This window comes from Jaculus jaculus, chromosome 4 (genome assembly GCF_020740685.1).
Source record: "Jaculus jaculus isolate mJacJac1 chromosome 4, mJacJac1.mat.Y.cur, whole genome shotgun sequence".
In the NCBI taxonomy this organism is placed as follows: Eukaryota; Metazoa; Chordata; class Mammalia; order Rodentia; family Dipodidae; genus Jaculus; species Jaculus jaculus.
Genome location: NC_059105.1, coordinates 166,041,024 through 166,066,000, shown reverse-complemented (window position 1 = coordinate 166,066,000; position 24,977 = coordinate 166,041,024). Strand labels below are relative to the sequence as shown.

General features: G+C 40.1%; 1 protein-coding gene across 3 annotated transcripts in view; it reads right to left on the bottom strand.

Annotated features, from left to right (window-relative positions):
• The window catches only part of LOC101603243 (limbic system associated membrane protein), a 2,270,239-nt gene that overhangs the window by 217,328 nt on the left and 2,027,934 nt on the right, over positions 1 to 24,977 (bottom strand). For all 3 annotated transcript variants that reach the window (XM_045146785.1, XM_004666854.3, XM_004666855.3), the window contains one exon: positions 6,014 to 6,139. In XM_045146785.1, the coding sequence (XP_045002720.1) occupies positions 6,014 to 6,139 (126 nt within the window). The remainder of the gene's footprint in view (positions 1 to 6,013; positions 6,140 to 24,977) is intronic.

Genomic DNA, 24,977 nt, shown 5'->3' with positions numbered 1-24,977 from the left:
TGAATCTAATTAAAGGGTTATTCATGCGATTATTATCTTGACGTTCTGCTCTCTTGTTGAACCATAAACTCCATTTGTTCAGGGACCATGTTGGTCTCACACTTTGGTGTTTCTTTTTACAGAGTGTGCTCTCCATAAATAATTCTGACCAAATGAATGATTCGTGTGTGAGAGCAAGATTAATCCGAATGTCATTCTGTATTAATGGATGATGAACTTTGAAGCCAACAGTCAAACTAGGCACTGAAAAAATATAACAATATGTTTCCTAATGTTGCTCTTCTTTTAAAGTGAAATGGGAATACTGCTAACAGAAAGCGCAAGGAGTAAGTGAAAACAGTTCATATCACAATTTGAACCACTATGCCGCATTTGCATTATTATGAGGCAGTTAATAGCCTTTACCTGCAAAATACTGTTATTTAACTCTCCTTCATCTATATGCTACCAAACTGACTCCCAGAACCTTCTGGGATGCTCATATGAGAAAGTTCCAGGTAAATAATTTCTTGAAATTTAAAGCACACGTCATATGTTCTCTGTGCTAAAAGATGAGGTCATACTAATTCTAACATGCTTACTCAAAGGCTAGATGAAAGCTGCCCAAAACATGTGTTCTGGAGTTTGACTTAAAGAAATGACTTCAGTTTAACATTATTTCCTTTTCCTAGACCCATGAAGTAAGACCCTGCTGATCATACTGGGCAAGTTAGGTAAATGGAAATAAGACAGATGAGAATAGAGCATTCCCTGAGTTCAAGAATACTTTCAGTCAAAGTTTCAGACTTAGAAAGGAATTAGAAGATTAAAAGGGAAATCTCAGATAATGTGACTAAAACCCAATGTGTAGTGAGAAAACGATCTTGCAGACTCCTTGAGTCTTCTTGCTCCTTCCAGCACAGCACTTTCTCACTCATTCCTATTACTACCAAAATACAAAGCATTTCTTAAGTAAGGTTTGTATACTCTTCTTGATATCCAAACTCTCTTCTGACTGGAAATGAAAATAACGCAGTACCTCTTACATTGTTCTCCATCTAAAAGGGTGAAATCCCTACTGCCCCTTGCAGTTTTCCAGCTAGAGAAGGATACAGAATTTGAAGAAACAAAATGCATAGCAACACTCCCTGTAATCCTGAGTAACCCCGATACCCTGTGACACACTCTTGAGGAAAGGACTTCCCCATGAGTGGAAGAGGAAAGATCCAGATAGAGTTATATGAAGAGGAAAGCTTGTTCACAGAAGGGAGACCAAACACACCATAGAAAACACATGTTATGGTGCAGTTGCCCTCGAGGAGCCATATAGGACTAGGAAAGCCCAATTTAGTTAAGGAAGAAATAGTTCACATTTAATAACTGCATATGTGACACATCATTTTGACTATACAAAATAACTGAAGAGGAAAAAAATTAAGAAATCAGAAATATAAGAGCAATGCCCAAAGAAATGCATGTTTCTTCTCATTGGAGGTGTTGTGCTTTGGCATGCATCAAAGTCCATCAGCCTTCACATTTCATCTTCTAGAAACACTTGCATTGTGCTTGGAAAAGAAACCTCATCAAAAGAAAGAGACATAAAATAGCCTAAGCAGAAATTAAAATAAAAGAATTGAATTGAGGTAATAATTATTCTCCCCTCATAAGAATAATGTACCATGCATCTTTTTCTTTTCTCCTTTTCATAGCATCAAACGACAGGTAATCAAACATTTGTGATCCCTGTATGGAATCTTCCTCGCTTTCAGGTCTTTGTGTCTCTGTGGGGTCGAGCTAATTACAGGTACATCTCCTCTGTAAGGCAGTCGCACTGTACTGAAGAGAGTGCAGTTAATAATTGAACAAAGCTAGCTGGATTTTCCTCCTCTCACAAGATGACGGGTTGCAGGCAGCTCTGCTGTCACACAGGGGTCAAGTCTCTTTCTCAGGTGTCTCTGAGAAAGGATATACATGATTTGCTAAACAGGATCACCTTGTTTCCAAAAATTGAAAACAATAATAAAAAAAACCCTCCCACACAAATATTCCTACTTTTCTTTATTGAACAGTCAAGGCAAGTTCTCTCTCCTGTCACTAGGAAGGTGATTTTGATCCCTTGGTTATTGCTGCCTTATGTTAGAGATGAAAGAGTGAGCTGGGAAACTGATATCCATCATCAGTGGGACAGTGGTCTTCCTTTGAGTTAGTCTGAAGATGCATAAGGGAGCTAGTTTTGTGTGAGCTGGAATTGAATCTGGCCCATTGAGAAGGTCTAGATGCATGGCTATAGAAAAAGTAAAGTTCAGGCTGAGAGATGGCTTAGTGGTTAAGGTGTTTGTCTGCAAAGGCAAAGGACCTCAGTTCAATTCCCAGGACCCATGTAAGCCAGATGCACAAGGTGACGTGTGCGTCTGAAATTTGTTTGCAGTGGCTGGAGTCCCTGGTGTGCCCATCCTCTCTCTCTCTTAAGAAAATAAATAAAAGAAAAAATAAAGTTCTTTTCTTGAGATGGCAGAAGGAACTTGATAGAGGATATCTCCAGAACTTTGTGGGCTGTGGAGGATTCCACAAAATCCTTGTCCTATGACCCTGGCTGTGTTCTTAAGCTATGGTCTGTACATTTTTATCTAAAGGTCCAAAGAAAGCATTTGAAGCTTTGTGACCTGAGTAATTTCTGTTGCAACTACCCAACTCTGCCGTTTAAGAACAGTGGTAGTCATAGACAAAATGTAAGTCATTGATTTTGGCTGTGTTTCAATAAAACTTTATGTATGATCATTGATGTTTGAGTTCAAATGTTTTTGCATATCAAAGAGGAAGTTATTTGATTTCTTGTAGAAATTTTACAACTATTCTTGCTTATAGGCAGTGAGTGCATAAGTGAAGTAAGTCAGATTTGGTCTACAAGTTAGAGTTTGCTAACTTCTGCTATTGACAGTTGGGAAACCTTAGGAATACATCAGTTTTGATTTTTTTTTTTTTTTAGTTTATTTTGAAGTCTCTAGAGTTCTCTAAGTACATAAAGTACTGCCTTTTCTATGCATATCACTGATCCTCTGGTTTTTAATTGACTTAAAGCATCAAACAAAGTTAAGATATTCAGGGCTCAAGTAGAATATTCATGATTATGATGGGAGGTTAAAATATTATAACATAGGGCTGGATAGATGGCTTAGCGGTTAAGTGCTTGCCTGTGAAGCCTGAGGACCCTGCTTCGAGGCTCAGCTCCTCAGGACCCATTTTAGCCAGATGCACAAGGGGGCGCATATGTCTGGAGTTTGTTTGCAGTGGCTGGAAGCCCTGGTGCGCCCATTCTCTCTCTCTCTTTTTCTCTCTCTCTCCCTCTTTGTCTGTCACTCTCAAATAAATAAATAAAAATAAAAAAATAAAATATTTTTAAAAATTATAACATATATTTAACTACATTTCTAGGTATTGTATTTACAAAAGAAGATAAAATAATGGTATGAAAAGAGCAGTGTGGTCTGTAGTAAAATTTGATGCCACAAACATTTCAGGTAGTTTCGTTTAAACCAATTTTATTTATGCATAATTTATAGATTGTTATTTATGTTCTTTCAAATCATCCATAGGTTGGGCCATAAGATTACTAATAGCCAATACAGTAAAGTAATTTATAAAAGTTTTCTGGATCCACGTGTAAGAAACAAACCATTGCTTAGTAAAACACCAGTGAGTGGAGGTACTGTGGATAAAGGAATTTCCTAACTTTAAAACACATAATTATATAAGGATTTAAGCAATCTCTTAAAAAGATTACAATAAACACAATGATTTCAGATGTTATCTTTGATAAAATAGTTAAATATTAGATACAACTTTTATATTTAATTTACAGTCAGCAAAAATAATGCTAGATGGTAAGGGTGGGCAGTATAAATTTGGGGCTAATAGAATATTCCTAGAACTATAAAGCTACAAGAATTAACTTATTTCAGGACAAAGATGTATGATACTTACAAGCTCCTACTTCAGATTATCCTCCATATATATTTTTACCATGTCAGGTACAAAATGATTGTTTGAGTCAATGAGTTTATTACTTCTCAAGTAAGCATCTCCTGTGTTTCTATATATTATAAACAAATTATTGGTTGTATACATTAAGAAGGATGGGTTTTCAGTGGCATGTTCCTAAGAGAATAGAGGCCTCTAATAAGAATAACTGCCTAAATATAAATTAATTTGTGGGCTGGAGAGATGGCGTAGCGGTTAAGTGCTTGCCTGTGAAGCCTAAGGACCCCGGTTCGAGGCTCGGTTCCCCAGGTCCCATGTTAGCCAGATGCACAAGGGGGCGCACGTGTCTGGAGTTCATGTGCAGAGGCTGGAAGCCCTGGCGTGCCCATTCTCTCTCTCTCCCTCTGTCTTTCTGTGTCTGTCACTCTCAAATTAAAAATAAATAAATAAATTAATTTTTTGAGCCGGGTGTGGTGGCGCACGCCTTTAATCCCAGCACTCGGGAGGCAGAGGTAGGAGGATCGCTGTGAGTTCGAGGCCACCCTGAGACTCCATAGTGAATTCCAAGTCAGCCTGGGCTAGAGTGAGACCCTACCTCGAAAAACCAAAAAAAAAAAAAAAAAAAAAAATTAATTTGCCAGGTAGGTGTAAATGTTCTGTGGAAATTAACTTGAGGCATAATGTCAAATGAAGGTCCCTAGTCTCCCATCACAAAATCCAGAGATTTGAAAAGATACCATGACCACACATTATCCTGTTTTTTAGAGATATCTCAGGATATTTCTCACTATGAGCCCAATTTTGCATTTTTGATAGTGTTCATTCTAAAGTGATTATCTGTAAACTGCTTACAATGCTCTTTCAGACACAAAATGGCCTTGATAGTCACAGTGCCTGACACTACCTACACAAGACCTTCATAATTGGAGTGAAAAAAAATGAGCACATCAAAATAGAAGAGAGACTAACTAGAAAGATGGGTTTCATTGGAGATAGGATTTAGGAGGGGAAAAAGGAGTGGTAGGAGGGAAATATCATGGTTTATACTTATGGAAGTGGTCAATAGTAAAGAAAAAAACTTTAGGTATTCTATGTAAAATTTACAAGAGTATATCAAGTGTGAGCCATAAGACTTATTTTTGTAAAAATTAAAGTGCAGGTGTCAGGACCTAGAGAAGAGGGCTAAGTAGTTAGAGGCACTCACTTGCAAATCCTGATGAGCCAGGTCCACTTGTCCAGTTCTCATGTAAAGCCAGATGCACAAACTGACACATGTGTCTGGAGTTCATTTACATTGGCAAGAAGCACAAAGCACATCCATTCTCTATCCCATCCTCTCTTATAAAGAATAAATAAAGAGCAGGTATCCCTCTGCACAGATTGTATTTGCAAAATAACAGTTTTGTATAAAAGAAAGCATGATCGGTGTTAGTCCCAAATAATACAATAAAATACTTAAATCATGTTGACAAACAAGGAGGATTTGGAATCCAGTTCTGAGGAGGAGGGTAAGAGAATGGGGGTAGGAAGGATATAGAAGACATTCTTGGAAGTCATCTTCTCATTTTTACTTAATATTAGCTGCTAGGGTCCATGGGGTGCCTATATAGCTTAGGCTACATATGACGACTATCTCAGGGCCAGATGACAAGTCCAGGACTATAGGGATCTTATAATTGTATGCTATTCCTGAATGCTTTGTTAACAGAGTGCTATATATTTACAAAGCCTGACAATAGATATAAAAAAATGTAAATTTAATTTATAAAGGACATTTCCCCAAGAGACACATATTTGTACCTTTGGAAGTTATTCCATTTTAAGTGAAACATCCTATGTTTGTGTATATGTACTTACATATATATATGCATGCATGCATACATACATACATACATACCATTGTAAGCCTCATAGAGATAAAGATATTAGCAAAGATCATGGGATCACAAATGTTGCTATTTTATCAGTGTTTTAATAAAAAGGCAAATGCTTTCCCCTTTGATTCAATAGCATCATTAACAGTAGGTGGTAACCTGAAATCTGGATCGTGGCTTACCAGTTGGTGTAAGGTGTCTCCAGGTGATAACAGGTTCAGGGCGGCCATTGGCCATGCAGACCAGAGTCACATTGCTGCCCTCGTTCACAGTGACATCCGAGGAAATGTTGGAGATCTTTGGTGGAACTGTAAAGACAAGATAAAACTGACTATGTAACCACATCAGCAAAGCAAGATAGAGAATTTCTCTATAAAACTAGAGTTGGTCATTTGAAATTCGAAATTTGGATGCTGAGCAGCCAGGTTTCTTATAATTCCCATGTGTGCCATTCGCTTACTATGTCTCTGTGGAGGTCCTAAAGAACCTATCATGTAATTTTACTTCTCACTGTGATCATTTTAGTGCTAAAGGAAATTTGGAGTTCCATATTGAAAATGTCTTAGCTCTTTTCTGGCTAGGAAAAGCCTCACTTATATGTTAGAAGGTATGTACAATTTTACAACTACACAGTAAATTTTTTGTTGACACTGTTGCATGAGGTTATCATCTTATGTGTGGAAAAAAAAACAAGCTTATAATACCATCTCTTGTCCAACTGCTAAGAAAAAAATAAATTACTTACTATAAGATTGCATAATTGTGTTAGTACGAGATTGTACCTGCCTCGTAGCCACATAAGCTTTGTTGGTTTGATTCAGATGTCCTCCATAAACTTATGTGTTCTGGATGTTAGGTCCCCAGCTGGTGGCCCTTTGGAAATTTGAACCTCCTAGAGGTGATGTAATGTGAGTGTGTGCTTATGGGTATTATAGCCAGCTTCACTTTGCCAGTGTCTGGCACACTCTCCTGCTGCTGATGTTGGCTGGGAGGTGATATCAATTTTCTGCTCATGCCATTATTTTTCCCTGCCATCATGGAGTTTCCCCTCAAGTCTGTAAACCAAAATAAACTTTTTCCTCCCACAGGCTGATCTTGGTCCATTGTTTTCTGCTGGTGACGTGAAACTAACTGAAACAGTAAAATTGATACTGAGAAGTGGAGTTGTTTTTGCTAGAAATCTGATTGTAGCCTTGGTCATTTTGGAGTTGATTTTTGAGAGAAATGCAGAAAGATTTGAAACTGGCCTAAAAGATCCCTTTATGGGGCTGTAAGTGTAGGACAGCTTGATGGACTATTCTGGTCAGAGTTGAAAGGCCTAAATGCAGTGAAAACTAAGGACTGTGGGAATTGACTTGTAAGGGGAAGATAGAGTTTTGCCTAGACTGGGCTAGAGGCAGTTTGTGTGAGAGGCTTGCTATTATACCTGTGTCCTGAGAACTCGTGCAGGGTAGAATTGTGTAAAAATAGGCTGGTGTGAGCAGAATGATGTGGCGTAGAGGAAAGGGAAATGTTTGGGCTGAAAGGGCTGCCCATTCGGTTGGAATTGTTTGAGAGATAACAACCACGGACACTGGGCCAGCTCATCTGCATTGGGACAGCAGGAAGAATGCTGGCTGTTTTCATAGTAGGGACTCGAATTCTGAAGGATTGTCCTGTTTTCCAAAGTCTGATTTATTCCCCTGCTGGATTAACAAGCTGGTAGCTCCTTTGGTACTATGGAGTATAACAAATGCAGGAAAGAGAGGGTCATTGAATTTGCAACATGGTTTTGTAATTTGAAATTGGCTATGGGCTGTGTGAAGCAGGCTTTTTGGATTACCCATGTAGAGGCCTGGTGGAGCTATGAGGATGAACCAGTTGCAGTGGAGATCCAGTGGTGATGCCAGGACTATGGGATGGCTTCCAAGGAGAGCTGATCGTTTCAGGTGAAGTTTTTCTGGACAATGAGCATCCTAGCTGGAAGAGTAGATTTAAAGCTCCAGAGTTGTGTCCCTACTTAGAATTACCAGACTTGGAGACGTGTCACTGGTTAGAGTTATTGGACTTGGAGCTACAGAATTTGATGTTTTCCCTATTTTAAGTCTTGCATTACTTCATTTTTTTCCTTTTTATGCCAAATGCCATCTTTTGCAATGTGAATTTTTATTCTGTGCCATTATTATTATCATTATTTTTGGTGTTATGGTTCAGTTAAAAGATCTTGGAACTCTTGGGATGTTTGAAGGGCATTGAAATTGATAAAAACCGTGGGGATATTTAAGTTTGCACTGAATGCATTGTATTTCACATCATGTATGATTATCAGTTAGTTCATGGGGGTCAGGGGCAGAATGTGGTGGTTTAATTCAAGTGTCCCCATAAAGTTACATGTTCTGAAAGCTAGGTCCGCAAGTGGTGTCAGTTTGGGAACTGGAGCCTCCTGGAGGTGATGTATTGTTGTGTGTGGGCTTATGAGTATGATAGCCAGCTTCCCCTTGCCAGTGTTTAGCAAACTCTCCTGCTGCTGTTGTCCACTTGATATTGGGGTTGGCTAGGAGATAATGTCTACTCTGCTCATTCCATCTTTTCCCCCTGCCATCATGGAGCTTCCCCTCAAGTCTAGAAGCCTTCCCTCCCACAAGCTGCTCTTGGCCCTGTGTTTCCTGCCAGCAACGCAAAGCTGGCCACAATAGAAGCCATGATAGCCCCTGTAGTAGATTTCATATTTAGTTTTAATAATAAAAGAACAGATGATATTCTTTAGAGCATAAAGCTGAATTAATAATGGCTGTGTCAAGAAAAATACCCATTACACATATGCTATACTAGTTCTTAATACTATCATTCCCACTAGTAATAATTGACTGGTAGCTAACTATAATCAAACAGGTTCTATACCTAACACCGTGTGTTACTGCTTTACATGCACTGTCTCCATCAATGCTTATGATAAAGTCGTGGCATCCTGTGAGGATTTTTATCTACAGCTGAGAATCAGAGGCATAGGTGAGGCTGAGTGAAAAGCAGAAAAGGAATTTGGATCCCAGAAGACTCTAGGACCTACACTCTTAAGCATTTCCTGAACAGAATTGCATCTTCACAATCCAGGCTACCATATGGCCGAAAATGACAGAAATTACTTTTTGGTGATGTGAAAAATGAGTCCCCCAGGGCAAGCTGTACTGCTGACTGAGTTCCTTCATTAGTGTTCAGGGTGGCAGTGTTAGATCTCACTTGGGTAGGCTTCAGTGGGAAGTGTGGGAAGTGAATTACTCACAAATTTCATAACAGAGGTCACACATTGATTACAAATAGGTAGGTCTATGGTTGAATGTGATTTTTTCCCCCTTTTTCTTTTTCTTCAAACCCAGTTTCCTATGTGGTTTCCATGAATGTACATATTTCTGAGCAAGGGCGAGGAAGCATGAAAAAGTTCAATAATAAAAGAATTGCATATTTTGTTTTTTTGGTCACTGTTCCTACATATTACAGACTCTGTGTTCCTGCTCAGCAAGAACACTTTCTGCTCACAGAGGCAACTGTATGACAGGTCTGAGACTCCTGACAGTCCAAGTTAGAGGACACCGATGGTATCCCAGCAAGCAGCATCTTCACAGTTCAGAGTACCACATGAAGGAAGCTGATGGAATTCTCTTATGACCTTAGCATTCCTCTGATAATAACAGTGTATAGAGCCTCTGGATAGAAAGTAGTGACTCCAAAATCAAACCCATTGGCAGAAGATTCCTATTTTTAGCAATCACTATTTTTTTAAGAGTTTTTATGCTCCTTTGAGCTATTGGCTTTATTGGATATCTTCTTGTGTTCACATATTGACTTGTGGTGTTTTCCCAGGCTTTTACAGTGTGGGTCTGGAAGGTTATACCCATTTTATAATGAAGATCATGAGAAGCAGTGATGTCATTAAGAATTATAGGTGGGTTTACAGCTCACAATCTCTAAATACTCAATTGTTCTGTTCCTTAATATTCATTGTTTTGAATATCCAGTGGAACAGTCCAGTATTATGAACTCCAAGTATGCTACAACCAATTAGATGATGATGTGCCAAAGAGCAAGATAAAATATTTAATTGCTTTCTTTAACAATCCAAAGCCTGAAACAGGAAGCTCTATAGTAATTATAAGAACCTATCTTAACATGAGTCATAATTAGATGTGAATTAAATACATGACACAGTTTAAAGGAATCAATACAGATATATTCTCATCAAAAGATATCTTCTCATCAAAAGTTACAAAACATTTTATTAAGAAAATAAAGACAGAATAGTGGTGGGTGCTAAGCAGGAGTGATAGTTGAGGGTAAGGTACAGGAGGGGATTTAACCAAAACTAAAGCTATATGAAAAGGCCATATGGGAACCTACTACTTTGTAAGTCTGTCCCCAGAAATTTATCCCATCTAGTGCTAAAAGGCATTACATGAGCTACTGGGGGAAAGTGGCCAACATCATCTGCCAAAGCAACTCAAAATGTAAGTGACTCAGAAGCAAACTTGTCATGATGCTCACACAAGTGCAATAGTGGTGCACAGCCATGGTGGGTAACCAACTGCTCTTGGCTTGTCTAACAGACCTGCTCAGTGGAAAGGAAATCATATCTGGAACTGGGAAACAACTCAAAATCATATTCAGATAATGATTCTTCTTTCCATTGTCCATGTCCCATTAATCTTGGGCTATAAGAGGGTCTACACCCTTTAAATTGTCTCTAAATTAATCTTGGTTATCCCATTTAACTGGTGCCTACTTCACTGTTGGAGAATATGCTTCTCTTTTCAGACGAGAGCTGGATGGGAGGAGAGAAATGACCCAGTGCACTCCACCCCGGCCCCAGCTGAAACCACAGAGGAATAGGGGAAATGAGCAAGAGTGCTGCTTTCTCAGTGAACCTGATATCAGCACAAGGGTGAAGGAGATAGATGCTGAGGACACTCAACACCTACCAAACCAGAGATCCAGAGGCTCCTAAGTGCCCTTCACTGAAGTAGACTTAAAATGCTCTCAGCATGGCTCAGGAAATTTTGTGGAAGAGGAGGTGGAAAGAGTGTTAGAGCCCTATTTTGTACAGAGACATTGCCTCTCCCCTCCCCCATAATGCATGATCCACAATCCCCATGGGGTTGACCTGCATCTCCAATGAAGAAGGCCTCTTCAGAGGAAGGCAGGGAGGAGGGATAGGATGATACCAACATGTATTGTTTATATACTAAATATGTCCATATCTAATAAAAATTTTAAAAAATTCAAACAAAGAGTTTGAATTAAGGTCCCCCAAGTCAGTAAGTAATCAAAACCACAGTGCCAGGGCTAAGATACTTCCCTATGAGATGTTCAAGGAGGCCACAGAGGCCCCTAACACAATTAGATTGTTGATTGCCATTGCTTAGCAGTTAAGCCCTTGCCTGTGAAGTCTAAGGACTCCGGTTCGAGGCTTGATTCTCCAGGACTCACGTTAGCCAGATGCACAACAGGGCACACGTGTCTGGAGTTCATTTGCAGTGGCTGGAGGCCCTGGCATGCCCATTCTCTCTCTGTCTATCTTCCTCTTTCTCTCTCTCTCTGTCACTTTCAAATCAATAAAAATGAACAAAATATTTTAAAAAGGGAAATGCATTTTGAATTACATACAAGTCATACCTTCTAATTATTTGATGTCATAGACACTGTCGCTTCTGTTCTGAAACTGATTTGTTTTTGTTCTGTTGCTTGGTCACTTAGGAATCAAAGAAAAAGGAATCAAATTCACAGCTGGATTAGGCAGCTTCCTGGGTTTTGGGTTACTTTAAAGCAACATGTGCTGACACATGAGCATCTGTGCTGAACACCCAGCTAAACTGGTGATGTGAAAGCCAAAAGGGTCCGTAGGCAGAGACGGCAGCCGTGGATCTTTATGGAAAGGTCCCTACATATATTCTGCCCTCATGATTGCTTTCTAGTTCATAATGAGTAAGGTTCTTCGATTTAAACAATGGAAATTGACTGGTTAAATTGTTGTTTAAAGGGGCAGATTGATCAGAATACTGTGGACTTCAGCTCACAGAACCAAAGGGAAGGAAGAGAAGGTCTTACCTTTTGGTGCCTGGAAATCAGCCTCTCTAGAAATCCAGGCAGCAGTAACTAATAAAGAACAATAGTCCTGGCAGGTGGCTGCCCTTTCGTGACACGTGTGAATTAAATCTCATAGCAGAACAAACCCAATCCAGGGATCAGAAGAATGAATAAAATAGTTGTTACACTTTATTCCTCATAACTGTGCAAGTCCGTTGATATAGGCTGGAATTCACTACAAGAGCTTCTGGTCTTAGGGTCAGATTTGCTCAATGTCAGTATAGGATGCCCAGTAAAATTTAAACCATGGAAAAAGAAAGTGAATATATTTACTATAATCGAGGCTAAGGAGAAGGCTCAGATGGTAAAGTATAGCCAATAAAGGGGCTGCAGGCTTGGTGGTAGAACCTGTATTAGCCAATCAAGTGAGCAATTGAGAAAGACACCTGATATTGACCCGCCCTCGAAACACACACTCACATGCCCACACGTGCACACAAATGTAAACATGCATCGCATAAGCTGCTCACACTTACATGAGCAAAAACACTACATGTCGTGTGTGGGTGGAGCCCTGCGTTTTGTCTGGCTGCCTTCTACTGCTCTCTCCTGGGATCGGGAGAGGCTCGGCTAAGTGGGTGTGCGCTTCCCATGGTGACGGCGGTGGAAGAGCAAGCGAACCGTATTGTGCTAGCTCTTTCCTCAACTCTCTCTGTGAGCTCCATGCTGGTACCCTAAGGGAGGAAGCAAATTATATGGTCCAGGAACGGAAAACTATGTGCCATCCCTGTAGGAAGGCATGAGCATGCAAGGGTGTGGATTCAGGGAGGAACTGGGCTGCTATCACAGTTTGCCACAGATTGCACCAACTTCAACCTCTTGTGAGTCTTTCCTAACAGAAATCATTGTCTAAGAAAGGAAAATCTGAATGGACCATCTTACATCATATACCCACTCCTTTTTTTTTAATATTTTTTGTTCATTTTTTATTTATATATTTGACAGTGACAGACACAGAGAGAAAGACAGATAGAGGGAGAGAGAGAGAATGGGCGCGCCAGGGATTCCAGCCACTGCAAACGAACTCCAGACGCGTGCGCCCCCTTGTGCATCTGGCTAATGTGGGACCTGGGGAACCGAGCATCGAACCAGTGTCCTTAGGCTTCACAGGCAAGCGCTCAACCGCTAAGCCATCTCTCCAGCCCATATACCCATTCCTTTACCAAGAGGAACAGGGTTAATTAATTGACATTCCCAACAAATTAATGGGTATTCATCAATGATGGTGTCCTGAAAGGGAAATGAATATACCTTACCAAAAGAAAAAGTAACATATTCTCAATATTGCCACAGCCTATGCATGCTATACAAAGTGTAAGCATTCTACCACTGAGCTATATCTCAACCCTTTTGTTTAACTTTTTATTTTGTGTTCAGGTTTTCACTAAATCACTGGCGGCATTGAACTCTGTCCCCAAGGCAGGCCATGAGCTCTTGAACCTCCTGAGTAGCTGAGATTACAGGCCCGATCTACCAGTAACAATTGAAACATTAATACCTCACTTTTGAATAAATGAAAAAAGAGGGAGGATAGGTGATAAATTTTCTAACTGGACAAGAATGTAAGACAATTCTAGTCCCACAAAAGTGGGCAGGCACAGGATACCTGGTAGAGTCTGGGTTAAAAAAATTACAAAGTTCTGGAGAGATGGCTTAGCAGTTAAGCTGCTTGCCTGCAAAACCAAAGAACCCAGGTTCGATTCCCTAGGACCCACATAAGCCTGATGCATGGGGTAGTACATAAATCTGGAGTTGGTTTGCAGTGGCTGGAGGCCCTGGTATGCTCATTCTCTCTCTCTCTCTCTCTCTCTCTCTCTCTCTCTCTCTCTCTCTCCCTCCCTCCCTCCCTCCCTCTCTCTTTCTCTCTCTCTCTTCCTATCTCTGTCAAATAAAAAAAAAAAATCATAAAAAAAGGAGGGCAATAGCTAGCCATGGTGGTGCTTGCCTTTAATCCCCAGCTCTCAGAAGACACAGTTAGGAGGATCACAATGAGTTTGAGGTCACCCTGAGATTACATAGTGAGTTCCAGGTCAGCCTCAATAAGAGTGAAACTATACTTCAAAAACAATTTTTAAGAAGTGGGGTGTGGTGGCACACGCCTTTAATCCCAGCACTCGGGAGGCAGAGGTAGGAGGATCACCATGAGTGAGAGGCTACCCTGAGACTACATAGTGAATTCCAGGTCAGCCTGAGCTAGAGGGAGACCCTACCTTGAAAAAAACAAACAAACAATTTTTTTTAATGTTGAGGGTAATAAAAACATGATATGATATCATAGTCTACAAACCGGTTCATTACAACTAAAGAAATCCATGTATTTAAGTTAATTTAAATTTTGGCATTATTTTAGAACTGGTCATTCCATCATTTAATTTATACCAAATAGCAAAAATGTGCATTTCTTTAGCAAAGAGTGTATATGTATTTCAGTGGAAGAATGTGACCTATTAAATAATTCAGATTTTAAAATTGTCACACAACTGTGTAGTACAAAACTGTACACTTTTGAGTGCATTGGTAAAATGACTTGACATAAAGAGGTTTATATTCACATGGTGGTCAGAAGTACTATGCTAGTCAGTTTGTAACCTGTTGCAGAGTGATTCTGAAAACCAAGAGAGTATCTGCATTTCATATTATTCAAAAACCAGAACCAGTATTAAAATTTTTTTGGCTAAAAATATAAGATGAGGAAAACCTGATAATATCTCATACCACAAATAAATTTTAGATGGCATAAAATAGCATCATAAAAACAAATAAAAGGGAAAAATTATTATTTAGCTGGTCTTGTTTTGGAAAAGACTATGTACAAAAACAATGGGAGAAATTACAAAAGAAAGATTTATGGATATAAAGTCTATGAATGCTTACACTTCTGCAAAACAACAATAATTACAAGCATTATTAAGTGCCAAAGGATAAATTGGGGGAAACTGCATTAAGACAACAAAAGGTCAGTTCTTTTTCAGAAGTAGTACCTCTCATTAGTCACTAAGAAAAACAGAATAATCCAGACAAATTGGAGAGATCACTGAAACCAAATAAGTTGAAAACTAAATAAATTGTTCATGGCATTGTAAGTAGGGAAAACATGATAAATCACACAAATAGCTTATGAATAAGAATTGCTAGAGGATAGCCCCAGAAGAAATGAACTAGTTAGATCTTATGATAACCCAATCATTGATCATAGATCAATATTACAATAATTTTGAGAAAGGAACACTTTCTGTTTATTACTACAAATGAGGTTATCATGTTAAATGGTACTTCAAAGTCAGCCATCCTTATTGAGAATTCAAATAAAGTGAAAAAATACTTCTGTATCACATTTATGGAGATAAATAGAGCTTTGAGGAAGAGTAATTTTGGAAAATATACAGAGTGTATGTTGTTTCCTGTGCTGGAATGTTGACTAGCTCAATGTTTGAACAGGAAAATACAGCTGTTGTGTGTTCATGAGTGTAATCACCATACCATCGCCAGAAAATAGCATTCCCAAGCCCTCCCCTTATCCCCGGCCTCTTACAGTCTTTAGGCTCATTCTTCCATAATGTTCCTGAGCCCTAGAAAGGGTAATTGATGTTTATTTAGGGCTGAACATACAGTAGTCAATTATTCCTAACATTTGGCACCTATATAGCTCTGTGCTTAACAACTGCCTACTCATAAATGAAACTGGCAATACTGAGGCTAAGCACAGCACTCATTGCTGACTATAAGCATAAGGATTTAGAAGGAAGATTAACAGCTACCCATTTATAGCAACATTAGTAGGTTACCCCCAAGACCCATGATTTCCTCAGCCATAGGCTTTTGAACAGGCTTAAAGTGCCAAACCTGAATTCCTTCCTATGGAGCGGGTTTCAAATCCAGTTAGAAAATGGTTGGCTACATCCATAACAGTCATACCTCTCTTGCACCTGTGCCACAATTTTTTATTTTTTCGGGCAGGATGTCAGAGATGGAGCATGAAATGCCCACAGATGGTTGAAACAGGTGATGAATTTAGTTTTAGCAGCCTACATAGCACTTTCCAGAACTATGAAGGCTAGCCACAAAGAAGGAAGTGTCCAGCTTCAATTCCACATTAATATCTCTATGTCCTACAATAGAAGCACATGGTATCTTCAGCAATAGGGACTTAACATCAGTTTTGATGGTCAAGCAAAAGCAATGGCAATAATCTAATTGTGTTAGGGGCCTCTATGGCCTCCTTGAACATCTTATAGGGAAGTATCTTACCTCTGGCACTGTGTTTTTGATTACTTACTGACTTGGGGGACTTTAATTCAACTCTTTGTTTGAATTTTTTAAAAGTTTTATTAGATATGGACATATTTAGTATATAAACAATACATGTTGGTATCATCCTATCCCTCCTCCCTGCCTTCCTCTGAAGAGGCCTTCTTCATTGGAGATGTAGGTCAACCTCATGGGGATTGTGGATCATGAATTTTGGGGGAGGGGAGAGGCAATGTCTCTGTACAAAATAGGGCTCTAACACTCTTTCCACCTCCTCTTCCACAAAATTTCCTGAGCCATGCTGAGAGCATTTTAAGTCTACTTCAGTGAAGGGCACTTAGGAGCCTCTGGATCTCTGGTTTGGTAGGTGTTGAGTGTCCTCAGCTTCTGTCTCCTTCACCCTTGTGCTGATATCATGTTCACTGAGAAAGCAGCACTTTGCTCATTTCCCCTATTCATCTGTGGTTTCAGCTGGGGCTGGGGTGGAGTGCACTGGGTCATTTCTCTCCTCAGGTCCAGCCCAATTTCCCTTTTTAATATGTATTCATTTATTTATTGATTGATTGATTCATTTAAGAGAGAGGCAGAAAGAAAGAATGGGTGTGCTAGGGCCATTAGCCATTGCAAACAAATTCCAGATGCATGCACCACCTTGCGCATCTGACTTATGTGGGTCCTGGGGGAATCAAACCTGAATCCTTTGTGCTTGTTATGCAAGCAAGTGCCTTCACTGCTAAGGCTTCTCTCCAGCCCACCTTTTTCTTTTGAGACAAGGTTTCAGGCATTCAAGGCCTTAGACACAAAATGTAGCCAAAGATGACCCTGAACTCTTTTTTGTTGTTGTTGTTTTGTTTAGTTTTGTTTTTTCAAATTAGGGTCTCACTCTAGCTCAGGCTGACCTGGAATTCACTTTGTAGTCTCAGGGTGGCCTTGAACTCACAGTGATCCTCCTACCTCTGCCTCCTGAGTGCTAGGATTAAAGGCTTGTGCCACCAAGCCCAGCAACCCTGAACTCTTGATTCTCCTGCCTCCTGCCTGGGGTTAAATACTAGCATCATTACCACATCTGAACAGTTTTTTTTTATTATTTTATTTTTTTTCCTGTACTGAGTTCTGAACCAAGGGCCTGACACATTCCAGGAAAGTAATGCCACTATGCTCCAAATTCTTTTCCTAACTCTTCACGTTAGTAACAACCTGATCTCATTACTTATTGCACATTCAAAATTGAGGTAAGGTATTTACATTACTGGGGGGGGGGGGGGTAGTGGTTAACAACAACAACAAAAAAAGCCTGCTTGTAATGCCAGCACTCAGGAGGCTGATGTAAAACAGACCTGTAATGAGACACTGTCTCGAAAAAGAAACAAAACAAACAAACAAACAAAACCAACATCCTCATTTCCTCATAGTTTTCCCTTTCTTAGGCACAGCAGGGAGATTAGGCCTGTCATTTGCCCACCTAACTAAGCACAGGGTTTGGAAACTACAACATGGTTCTTGAGCAGCATTTGGCTTTAATCAGCTTGATCCTAGGCTCCAAGAAGAAAAATACACAGTGTAAGAAATAAATGTCATAGAGTGAAACATCACACTTCCATGCAGCTTGGAATATTTTGCTTCTGAGAACACCACACAAGCACGTTTGTCTGCATGGCATGGGAGTCTCCAGGACAGATGGCAGAATGGCGAAATGTGTCTCAGCGTATTAGGCTGACCACTGGGGACTCTGATCCTGCACCCCCTAACTTGCTCACAGCAAACAGATTATCGTCTGATATTTGCTTTCTAATCTCCTCCTCATGGGGACATTGAAACTGGTTAATCAATTTTAAATTAACAAAATAATAGCAAGTTATTTAAATATGTTTGAGACTTGGTTTTCTCATGTAACAGTTGGAGGTCACAGAGAGGTTTGATAACAGATATCGTGGGGTTGATATTAATAGCATGATCTACTGACTTAAAGAAGGTTTGTAAATTTAACGATTGTCACATGCTAAAACAAGCTAATAAAGTAGTATTGGCTTAAACTTTCTTAAGATAATATGACAAAATGTTTCATATTTCTATCTAGTGGCATTCTTGTTATGCTTTGTAGATCCCATTACTACCACAAGGTGTAGGTAATTACTATAATTCATAATTAATGATTAGTATTGACATTAACAATAAATTGCCTCAAAGGTAGGTATTGAGTTCTTCTATACTATGGGCAGGGCAGAGCTGTGCCAATATATTCAGCCCTTTAGTCAATGTCTAGACATCTTACCTATAATAAAATGTAAAAAAAACAAAAAACAAAGATATGAGAGTATGCAACATCAAATGAATTAAGTCTCACCAATCTTTATTGTTCTTAGAAATAACTAAGTCTAGAGCTTCCAAAAGTATTCTCTAAAAACTTTTTTGCCATTATATGTTTGTGATGTGGGTCTTTTTAATTCGTTGTTGTAAACAAGAGTTGTTGCCAGGTGTTTTGTGGCTGTAGCTGGAATCTATGAAGGCTTAGGCCTTGTAATAGAATAAAAGAGCAGGCAATGGTCATTTCTTTCCCAGCAGCGATGGTTCTTGTGCTTCTCAGGGTCCATTTCTAGAGCAAGAAACATCAGCCCCTGAAGTTGTTTCTGTAGGAAAAGGATTCAATACATGCATGAATTCCATGGGGAGCAGGGAAGGTATGGAAGCCTCAGGTCATTTGAGTATCAAGTGAAACTAAGGGCAGAAGAAACTTATTTGAAGTGTTAGTTATTCGAACTCTTCCCAGGGACAATTCTCAGTGCTGCATTGATGCGTGTGCTGAAGATGAACTGGATAACTTGTGAGGAATCACATGATAATCATCTAGGAGAAGAGACAAAGTGCAGCGTAAATCCAAACAGTGCCAGGTGAGGCGCAAGATGAGCAGGCATGTGACAAAGTCAGAAGAGCTGGAGTATGCTGGGTGTCATTTTGTGCCTGGGGAGACCCAGAAATATGAAACCCGGCTACGTAGTGGACTTTGGGGTGCTCAACTTTTGGTGAGCTAGAAATCAACATGCTACGTAAACTCCCAAGTTACCTTTGTTGTGATTGTGTTATGTGACTGACCCTGGCCTCCTTGCCACCTTTGTTAGGATATGTGTGGTCAAGGATGACAAGTAATGGTGGAGTCTGGACCTGAGTCCGGCTACTTTCCCTGGTACTGTCAGAGCCTTTTATCCCTTAGTGATTTCATTCTCAACCCTTCCTCACTGCGGGGGAGCTCAGACGGAAAGCAAGCACATGAAAATGGGACAGTCAAACAATTACATGGTAAAGAACAAACTGCAATTCTCATCTTCTTTTAATCAGATAGGAGAAGTTTCTGGAAATACATGTAATAAGCAGGGCCTAAAGCCTCATGTACCATAGTCCTCTGAGATTTGGCTGACATTTATTGCCCAAAGGTTTGTAAGCTGGATAAGATTTACCCTGTGAGGCCTTTGGGGTCAACATTATCACATTCTCAAGTGACCCTCTAAGTCCTTGGAACTATTTGGGGATGTCAAATTTATAATACAAGGTCCCTAGAGACTCACACAGTTGCTACCATCCAAAAAGGAGGATTAATTTAGGTTAACTGCTTGTAAATAAGTCAAATAGTATAGCCACGGGACAAAGAAACGTCATGCACTCACTTTATACACCAGTGAGTGGTGGACCCTTCCTTAAGGTAATATATGTGGCATAAAGGTCTGAATATTAAAATTGCCTTATTTTTTCTGAAAAGAAGGTATGCTAAGTTATAGTTTTTATATTTGCATTAAATGTTTGGAGTCATGCAAAAATCAAAGTGTGTTATCTGGTTTAAGAGGAGAACAAATTATCCCAACACCAGCATGGACGTTCAGGACCAGCTGAGGTTGTCCATTAGGGCTGCTTTTCCAAGGGCTACACGCTGCGGGATGTCAAGTGGCTGTTTCCATGGATGGGTCATTGCCTTGCTAAATCAGTGCAAACGGAGCCATTCTGACTGCTTGTTGAGGCTGCGCATCCTTAGCCAGTCAGCAGCCTCTCCAGCATCTCATATTACCAGGTCCTTATTCCAGCTGTTTGGGCATTTAAATTCTGTGAACGTGGTTACTTTCTCTTCCAGAAATTGATGTAAGGGATACAACTGCCCTCAACTCTTGAAAAGTCAAAATATCTTTGGTTATTTCTCATCCTTACAGAATAGCGTTATTTATATTTTCCAGGAATGGAAGTATTGAACAGAGGGAGGCTCCAAAACATTAGGTTACCTTGGGTAGATTGAAAAGGAGTAACTGGGCAAATTCTAAGGTCTGGAAGTAAGGGGTACCCTAAGACATCATCAGAGAGAAGAAAAGTATATTTTCTTTTGCATTTTTGGAATTTTAAGGGATACGTTTTTCTACATCGAAGGGAGATGTTTGGTATAATTTATGGAGTAGATAAAAATTCAGGTTGTATTCCTGGCATCTGTTAAAAACCTACTTTCATTCCTGGATAAGTCTATGAAATTTAGCTCCAAACCATGATGCAATCTTACCAAGGTTGAAAATTATTTTATGGGCGACTAAAATATTCACTTAAAATATTGTCTTTACCACATGGGTTAATTTTTTTAGTTATGAAAATGATATTATGAATGATAAGTCCCTTATATTAAAAGAATAGAGTTATTTTCAAGGTAGGGTCTCCCTCTAGCCCAGAATGATCTGGCACTCACTCTGCATCCCAAGCTGTCCTTGAAGTCATCACAATTCTCCTACCTCTGCCTCCTGAGTGCTGGGATTAAAGGCGTGTGCAACCATGCTGGGCTAAGAATAGTTTTTTCATCAACAAGAAATGAAGAAAATAGAAATATAGGGTACAGAGATAATATCTTGCCTATTAAGTTTAAGAATAGTACAGAACAGTAATTCTCAGTACTTACAATATGTGACAGAATTGTGCAAGGATCAGGCAGAGTGAAGCAGAATAAAATATGGTGATCAGCCCCTTTATATATTGTCTCAACAGAAGTACAAATAGGAAATTATCATGAAATCAATAATAATAGTTACTCTAGAATTTTAAGAACAGCTTATTGTTTATCTCATTTCATTTCCTTTTGGAAATTGTAAATATGTGAGATAGCTATGGTGTTTGCATGAACCCTGTAACAAGCCTAAATTCTGTTTTAGCTGCTCAATGCATATAGTGTTCTTCGTGTGTGTGTGTGTAAGGAGGTAGCTTCTCATAGAAACTAACCAGGTTGAGCTAAAGCATGTGTAAAATACAATGAAAATAATAAAGTTTTTTTTTCCTACCAATGCTCAAAGCTATTCAAAACTTGCTTGCTATGAACCATTTTGTATGGAACGTGGGACAAAAACAGTGCTTTCTCCTAAACAAATAATTATCATCATGAATGAGTTAATTCATGCATAAATGCCAATTATATTTTCCCCCAAATCATTACTTTTTTAAATTTAAAATTTTTTAATGTATTTACTTGAGAGAGAAGGAGAGAGAGAGAGAATGGGAGCCCCGGCATCTCCAGTCACTGCAAACGAACTCCAGATGCATGCACCCCCTTGTGCTTCTGGCTTACATGGGTCCTGTAGACTCAAACCAGGATCCTTTGGCTTTGCAGGCAAATGCTTTAACCAGTAAGCCTTCTCTCCAGCCCCCTCAAAATAATTCTTAATGGTAGGAAATAAAGTAGTTGTTGAGAACACTGAGTGTAGCTAGGGGAGGTAGACACTGCAATTGTAAACAGATTTGAGAATTTCCGAGAGGTAAAGAAGGGTGGACAGTGTTGAATATAGGAAATAAACCCAAACCAAAATCTAGAATTGACAAACTTTGACGACTTCATATATACTTTTTCTGTCCTTGCTCTTTGTTGGAGGGATGAGTGGCCATCCAAGGGAGAGTAAAGATATAAGCAAGCTGAAAAGTGACAGTAAATAATCATGTTAACAATTGGCATTAGCAAGGCTGTGCTGAGGTTGCATAGCATTATACAGTTCACACCGCAGTAATGTATATTTGCCTCGTTGATCCCTATCATAACCTTGGGTTCCCATCCTCCTTTCACCTGTCCATTGGTCGCATAACCGAGGCTTAGTGAGGTTCCTTCCCTTGGCCAGTGTCACAAGGCAAAAAGAGTGAAAGTAGGAATTTCATAACCAGTTCTTCTGCCTGTGTCAGGAAGATTTAAGAAAAGCCTTGATAACTCAAACTCTGTTATACTGACCTGCGAGATGTCACCATATTGACTGAGTTAAATAGTTGCTAAGATAATAACCCAACCATAAACGGAGGTCAGAAAGCCTGGGTTAAGTAGGCAGTTCAGCTGCGCAGAGATGGAAATCCCTACGGGAGTTTGGTTCACTGTAGTTTTATTTTTATCTTTCATACTTTTCCCCTACAATATTCAGTTCCAACATTCTATGGTGAAAGATGTGGTTTTCTGCCTACCTTGAATTTCCTGCCCCCTCTCCCTCACTTTGGCCAGGATGAAATGGAATTTCTCTTTTGTCTCACTATCCCCACCCCCCCCCCCTCATTTTGAAACTCAAGGAGAGGTAATGCTCTCTTTGTTTCCACAAACTGAATCTCAAATGGGGTGGATCTCTCATTAATCTTGAGCTAAATGTGAAGTTAGACACAGAGGGGCCTTGGGTCCCACCTGTTTGTTTAGAGCCCTGGGCATGTTATGGAGAAAATGTCAAAGAATTCTCTTGCCTCCACACCCTGCTGTGATGTTTTATTCAAAGCTCTATGTCCTGAGGAAACAAACACTGCCTATCAAAATCTTGCCCACCTGGCTCCCAGTCTCACACATAAACACGCACAACACCTGTGTTTAGGCGAGCTGATCAATTTTCACATAAAGCAGTCTCTCTGAAATGCACTGTGGGTCCTGAGCACTCCAGCAAATGATTTCTGAGGCAGCATGACCCTTTGAGGCCATGCTTGTATCCATCTCACAATGCTGGTGCTGATATGACATGATGTGAGCACTGACCCTTCCAGGCAGAGATGGTTTTAACTTTCACAGGAGCTCTGGGCTCATTGAAGAAAGACTTCTCTGCTAGGGGTCCGTGGCAGGGCTACAGCGAGAGACAGGGTGGTAGATGTGGCGGGAATGGGTAAGAATCAGCTATTCTTCCTGGAGGAAGCAGGAGGAGTCGCTCATGTTAGGCTCTGCCTGTAGTATCTCCCTGTTGGCCAACAAGGTGGTAGTTGATCAACTGTAACTCTGAAGAACATGCAAGAGAGTTTCTACAGAAAACAGAGCCTTAGGACAGGAATGTGAGCTTTGTCTACTGTCGTGTCCAGTGCCTGTGATCGGTCGTGGGCACGCCAGCCAAGGGCAGAGCAGGAGTCACGTATGTTGGCAGAGTCTGCACTTTTGTCTTCCTGATTTGCTCTGGTTGAATTCACCAGACTGGGTGGCTTTATTTTTTTATTTTTATTTTTTCTTAGAGCACATGAAATAGAGAGAGAGAGAGAGAAATGGCATACCAGGGCCTCAGCCACTACAATCAAACTCCAGGCGCTTGCACCACCTAGTGGCCATGTGAGGCCTTGCCCTTGCCTCACTTTTGTGTGTCTGGTTTATGTGGTTCTGGAGAGTCAAACATGGGTGCTTAGACTTCTCAGGCAAGTGCCTTAACCTCTGAGCCATCTCTCCAGCCTTTACTTTTAATAAGCCGCTGACTGCACAATAGAGAGACTGACTGCCGCTGGAAGCCAGGTTTCTGTGTTCTTCTCAATTCCAGCAAGTCCAGATGGACTAAGAACTGGGCGTGGTGGCTGTCCAGAACAGTCTTTCCCCTCAGCTCATGTCTCTTTCTTTACATCCCTGAGGGAAAAGACAAGCCATTGCATATGTCTGTAACTCTACTTCCCCATTTGTCCCTCAGTCAGGATTCTACACTGAACCTCTGGAAAATATGCGGCCCCTGAGAGACATGGATGGCTGAGAACCAGAGTTAGACCTCCTTATACCTGTGACACCAGCAACTAAAGATAGCTAGCACCTAATGCCGTGCATTTTTTCCTTATCTGTGTGGTGAGAGAGGAAGTAAACAGCTTACTGAATCTTCAGCAGCAAGGGTGAACTTACGTGGACACAAAAGTCTGAAGCACTTGGGATCACCTTACTCTCCTAGCCCCTTGGCTATTTTTGTCATCTGTTACTTACACAGCTATCAGGTTCTCCTGATGGTAAAACACTCCAAGTGGCTCAACTGGGAACTTCAGAGTCTTAACTCCTTGTCCTTCCGGTCATGACCAGAGGCTGGCCAAAGATGATAACAGCCCTTTTCCATGACTTGCAAATCAAAAGTATGTTGCATAGTAGCCAAAGAAAATCAAATTGTCTCCAACAGATTTAATATTTCCCAAGAAATATTACAGAATGCAAAACTTTACCCCTCTGTGACCCTTCTGAGACTGTACAACACAAGGCTGTGCCTTACGCCAGCCCCTTAAAGAGCTTTGGGATGCAGAGCAGGTTTCGGCCATAAACCAGCTGGTTCAATCCATTTACAGGAAAATGGCTATATAAGTGAGCAAGATTCTAATCACTAAGTCTAATTACAAAGAAGAGTAAATTATTATAAATGTTTTCTCAGAGTATCTTAAAACACTATTATCAAAAGAAAAATGGTCCACCAAATAGGAATCTTCTGTGCTGATAACATGATTTGAGATTAGGACATCCTCATGTGTAAATAACAGGTTATAGCTATGCCTGACACCAGAATTCGACGTTTACACACTAAAGACTTTCCACCCTTTCTC